Source organism: Benincasa hispida, chromosome 11, assembly GCF_027475165.1.
Source record: "Benincasa hispida cultivar pf3 chromosome 11, pf3_genome.v1.1, whole genome shotgun sequence".
NCBI classification, from domain to species: Eukaryota; Viridiplantae; Streptophyta; class Magnoliopsida; order Cucurbitales; family Cucurbitaceae; genus Benincasa; species Benincasa hispida.
Window position 1 is genome coordinate 37,199,488 of NC_143488.1, and position 5,748 is coordinate 37,205,235.

General features: G+C 37.1%; 1 protein-coding gene across 1 annotated transcript; it reads left to right on the forward strand.

Moving 5' to 3' along the window:
* Positions 1-275: 275 nt before the first annotated feature.
* LOC120090310 (uncharacterized) lies at positions 276-4,572 on the forward strand. The gene is made up of 2 exons (XM_039047885.2): positions 276-839; positions 938-4,572. Exons 1-2 carry the CDS (start codon positions 573-575, stop codon positions 4,241-4,243), a joined length of 3,573 nt encoding a protein of 1,190 aa, XP_038903813.1. The 5' UTR covers positions 276-572; the 3' UTR covers positions 4,244-4,572.
* Positions 4,573-5,748: the final 1,176 nt, after the last annotated feature.

Consider the following 5,748-nt stretch of genomic DNA (forward strand, 5'->3'; position numbering starts at 1 on the left):
AACCAACCAATGAAAATCGAGTCGTCGAGGGTCCACGACAATTTTTGTCCAAAATCGACCCCTTGCCCCATGATCACTCCTTCAAATAGTTTGAAAGTTCAATTTTTATCAATAATGTTCGTGAGTCCAATTTCAAGTTGGAGAGTCTATTTTTAACATTTGCAAGTTTAAAAGTATAATTCCAACTATCACCGTACGTATTTTTTTTTTGCAATATGCTATTCCGTGTTTTTTCTTTTTTTTCTTGTTTTTAGATAAAGATTTTTTTGGTCAACATTGTGAGAATCTGGTCAACCCAATCAAAGAATACTGAAAGAGAAGGCATAGGCTTATACATTTGTACAAGTCAAGAAACCATTTTCTTTTCTTTATTCACATTCAAATCTGACTGCAAATTTATTGCTTCCCCATATTTTCTCATCCACAAACTCCCAATTTCCAATTCATTTTCACTTAATCAGATCAAAACCCACTTCATTTTCTGCTTAATTTTCAATACTTTCCTTTTGAAGATCAAAATTCCTCACCTGCTCCTCGTTTTCTTCTGATTCTGTTTTTCAGATTCAAAGAGAATGATCGGCGTCGATTCTCATCATCACTCCCAATCAGATGAAGATTGTAGAAATGAAGATGGAATCTCAAGCTTGGTGAAATCAGCAGCAAGAAAAGAGAAATCTGAGTTTAGTTTGGGTGTTATTTCGTCGTCGTCGTCTTCTTCTTCTTCATCATCATCATCATCATCAAGCTCTGATGAGTCTACTCCTAGTTCCATTTTAGATTCGTCCCCAAATTTCATGAAGACCACTACTAGCTCAGAAGCGAGAAGGAACTACGATCAGGTCTGTCTCAGATTTCGAATTATTGTTTCTCAAGTAATTGCAATTGGTAGTAGTAGTGGATATTGTAGTAAGATTTTTAAATCTACTGGTTGGAACAGAAATCACTGGCAAATCGCTCTGCTTCAAAGCCTTCGAGAACTTTGGCGAGAATGTCGAGTTCTAGATTCAAAAGAACATTGATCAGAAAAGCTTCCGATGAGCGAGAATTGCAATTTCCAGTAAGTTCCGGCAAATCTAAATTGGAGAATCAGAATAATGGGCAAAAAATTAGGGATGTTTCTTCAGTTTATTCAAAATCAAATTCGATGATCTCGGGGATAATGTTAACTAGAAAGCCATCACTAAAACCTGTGAGGAAGTTAGCGAAATTGGCTGCTTCCAAATCTAAAAAATGTTCCAATATGGAAATATCTGAGTTACATCCAGAATCTTGTGTTGAAAAGGCTACTTGTTCTTCGGCCTTCAAGGGTTCTAAGTTTCCTGATAACATTGAGCTCCAGCCAGGAGAAGAGAAAGAATCTGAAAAACTTGCAGTAAAGAAGATTTGTCCTTATAGTTATTGTTCCCTCCATGGTCATTCTCATGGAAATGCCCTTCCATTGAAGCGTTTCAAGTCCATAAGGAAACGTGCTTTGAGAGCTAACAAGAACAAGAGTGAGAGTGAACCGCCTTTTCGAGCCAAACAATCTGGAAATAGGAAGAAAGATATTCGAGCAAGCAAAATGGTCAACAGAGAAGGATCAATAGCTAATGAGATGATGAATACAGGCATGTCAGTATCCGTTGCAGAGGAAGAATCTGATCTTAGTGTTCTTAGGGAAATCAATACAGGAAAATTATCCAATACGAAAGACAAATGTAAATTAGATACGGGTGAATGCAACTTGAAGGACCGTTTGGGCTCTTCTGCTTTTGGTTATGAGCAAATGGAACATCAGAGGGAAGCTGATGAAAATCTAAAGGAAGATTTGGCAGTGGAAATCGATTGTCTATCGCGTACGAGCTCCAGCTCTAGCATCAGCTTAAATATTACAGCAGAAGTGCAGGAGATAAATCCAAAGTACATCAGAATGTGGCAGTTGGTATATAAGAATGTAGTGGACAGCGAATCCGATAATCTTGGTAATGAACTACCTATTCTTCAGGTGAAGGAAACATCAAAGGAAGTTGACAACAAATTGCTTGTTGATACCAACTCCAGCTCCTTTAAGCTTGTCTCCAATGTCAATCAGGAACGATCAGATGCATCTCCTGATGCAGCAGCCTACAGAAAACTCGAGCTCTTCAAGAACGAAGCTGTTAAGCTAGTGCAAGAAGCTTTTGATAGAATCCTTCTCCCAGAGATTCAAGAACAATCATCTCTTCCTCGTGACGAGAATTCAGAAGAGAAGCTGTCGGAAACGGTTCCAGCTGAAGTTAGAGGATCAAACCTTTTACTGTCTTCTTCCAGTACTCATTCTTCAGGAGAGGTCCTTGCACAAGATGTCGAAGAAACGGGAGCTAAAGTTGAGAATGCAATATCTATGGAGAAAAAGAAAACAATGCCAATTGAGAATAGGAACCAATCAGTACCTAAGAGATGGAGTAACTTGAAAAAGCTAATCCTTCTCAAGAGATTTGTCAAGGCTTTGGAGAAGGTGAAAAAGATTAACCCACAGAAGCCACGTTATCTACCTCTCAAGCTTGACTCAGAAGGAGAGAAGGTTCATCTTCAACGTCAAACGACTGAAGAAAGGAAAAACAGTGAGGAATGGATGCTTGATTATGCATTACAACAGGTTATCTCAAAATTACAACCAGCTCAGAAGAAGAGAGTTTCTCTGCTTGTAGAAGCTTTTGAAACAGTTCTTCCAGTGCCTGGAGTTGAGGCTCACATCAAGACCAAAGTAGCTTCTGATGGAACCGATAGAGAAAGTGAACTTCAAAACAATGCTAATAATTCCTTTCTTGGGAATATTTTGAACATGAAGAATATTGTCAAAGTGTCTGCAGGCCAAGCAAACAATGTTACCAAGATAGAAAACTGGAATTCGATGATGCTCTCTAATAAAAATGAAGCGAACTTAGAACATCTTGAGAAACCAGAACAAGATCAAGCTGTTCATGCAGTAGAAAAAGAGGTCACTGTAAAAGGATCCTATCCCGAGTCGGTCGATATATGCTTGCCAGAGGTCAAAGATGCCATCTTAGACAGTGAGACCTCCAAGAAGCCAAAAGATTCTAGCTATCAAGAAGTTTCAGTGAATGGAAAACTTCTAAAGATTTCTAAAGAGGTAATTTCACGTTTAAACACTGAACTACTTCATAATGAAAATTCGGAGCCTGATAAAAAACTATCCAAAAATGTTAGTTCGGTCAGTGTAACTGGTGAAGTATCGGATACATTCAAAAGCCTTTCTTCAGAAGAATATAAGACATCAGCAGCAGCTAGAAGCCTCACTTCCAAAGAACACGAGAAATCAATTGAAGTCGATAATTTTGGAAGTTCCACCTCAGCCTATGAACTACTGGAAAAAACAAGGGCGGCTATATTCGATAGAAGTCGAACAGCTCATTCAGAACCCAGTTCCGCACAAGCAAGATATGTTCCTCCAGAGCAAATCAATACTGCTTCTGGCGTTGGTGAAGCAAATGAAACACGGTTCGAGGGAAAGCAAAATGCAAGCATGTGGTTCTTGATATACAAGCACATGGCTTCAAGCATTGATGCTGAAGATTCTTCGAAGCCTCTGGTCAGTGAGGAGTCTGGCAAAGATGAAAAGGAACTTTCTTCAAGAAAACAAAATATGGAAATGGAAAACAGGTTTGTGAATGATCCAGATGTGGAACTCCAATGCATTGAAGCCGTAAAGCTTGTAAATGAAGCAATTGACGAAATTCCTCTTCCAGAAACACCTAACGATGGATCATGCTCCGCCAACTTGATTAGAGACCAAGCATTATTCCTAGAAGAGAAACGAGATGCCTCTGAGATAACAGACGGGAAAGGAGAATTATGTAATACTACTGATTCTAATATTGAAGAAGGATCGGCGAAGTCTGTCGATTTAAATAGCCAGGAGGATGAAAAAGAGCCAAAGTTGGGAAGCAAACACAATCAGCAAGTTCTAAAGAATTGGAGCAATCTGAAAAAAGTGATTCTTTTGAAGAGATTTGTCAAAGCAATAGAGAAAGTAAAGAAATTCAACCCAAGAAAACCAAATTTTTTGCCTTTGGTGCAAGATGCAGAATCAGAAAAAGTTCAACTGAGGCATCAAGACACAGAAGATAGAAAGAATGCAGAGGAATGGATGCTTGATTACGCACTTCAGCAGGCTGTGGCCAAACTGACTCCTGCTCGTAAGCGAAAAGTCGAGTTGCTCGTACAAGCTTTCGAGACGGTTAATCCAACAATCAGTAAGTGACAATAACCTTAGGATCAATTCTGCATTGCACTCATTTGCACATTTTTTTATGCTGCATCTTGTAAGACCAAAGATCTTCTCGATCTTTTTTCCTTTTAGTTCTTTTATTGTATATTATTTTTTTTCTTTTTGGTCTGCTGGAGAAAAGAGTTACTTCCATGATTTCTTGTGATTTTCAAACGTTTGAAGTGTTGGATTGTGAATATGAAGGGTAGCGTAAATGCTTGTAGATGCACAAGCTGAGTTGTCTGTTTCACTGTCTTGATCATTCTTTGCTTGTTGTAAAAGCTTAAAAATTATTAAGGAAAAAGAGCAATATTTTACTTTGACCTTGATTTGCATCACCAGGGTGTGTGGATCGTAGTCTAGGCCTTATAGTTTGTAACCTTCATTGAGACCCCCTTTTTTTGGGTGGAGAAGAGACCACAACTAGCCTAAGGCTATTGACATGAATAATCATATTTGTCCATTTATAAATATCTAACCAAAAAATTTCTAACCCTATAAGGGTTGGCAACGGGCGGGGCCGGGGATGTACTCCCCGTCACCATGGGGATTTTTAATCCCGTCCTCTCTCTATTCTCCGTTTTGAGGAGTCAGGGTCACGGTCGGGGAATCTCCATTTAGGGATCGGGTCCCCACAGGGAAAAATTCCCACCCATTAGTTTTTCTTTTTAATTTTTTTTATTTAAAATCAATAATTTCTTGTATTTCTATTTAAATGATACATTTTTTAGGTAACAAGTTAGTACTATTATTGTTTTATTTATTTAATTTAATAATAAAAAAATATTTTAACATTTCTTTATTTTAAAATTTAATAAAAAGTTAAAAGTTAATTATATTATGAAAAAAAAAATTAAAAGAATTAAAAAAAATAAAAACAATAGCTTTTTATATATATATATATATATATATATATATATATATATATTCAGGGCAGGGACGGGGTGGGGATATGCTCCCCATCCCCGATCAAATCGGAGATTACCCACCCCGATTGGGGCGGGTATCTGTGGAGAATTTTGCCAATAGAATAATTGGTAATACATCCTCCACATACTAAAGAACCAGTAGTTTGAAAGACATATTAAGGAAATCAACTAATATATTTTGAAATTGTATGTTATTTTTACTTCATATGTCAACTGGATGATTGCTCAAGCTGTGCAATATCTTCTTTTTTTTTTTTTTTTTTTTTTTTCTTTCTTTTATCATTTTTGAATCGGTTAAAAATCACTTTTAGTCACTAAATTTTTCATAAAAGTAACAATTTAGTCCTTGAACTTTAGTTTATAATAATTTAGTCCCTGAACTTTCAATATTGCAACAATTTAGTCCCTAAACTTTACTAACAATTTAGTCATTGTACTTTTAAATTTGTACAATTTAGCCCCTACTCTAGAAATTATCTGTCTCTAGCACGACCACTTGATGAAATGGGGAGGGAAGTGGGACAAATGGCCGAGACTACTGGAAGGATTCCTCTTTGGATAATAGATACT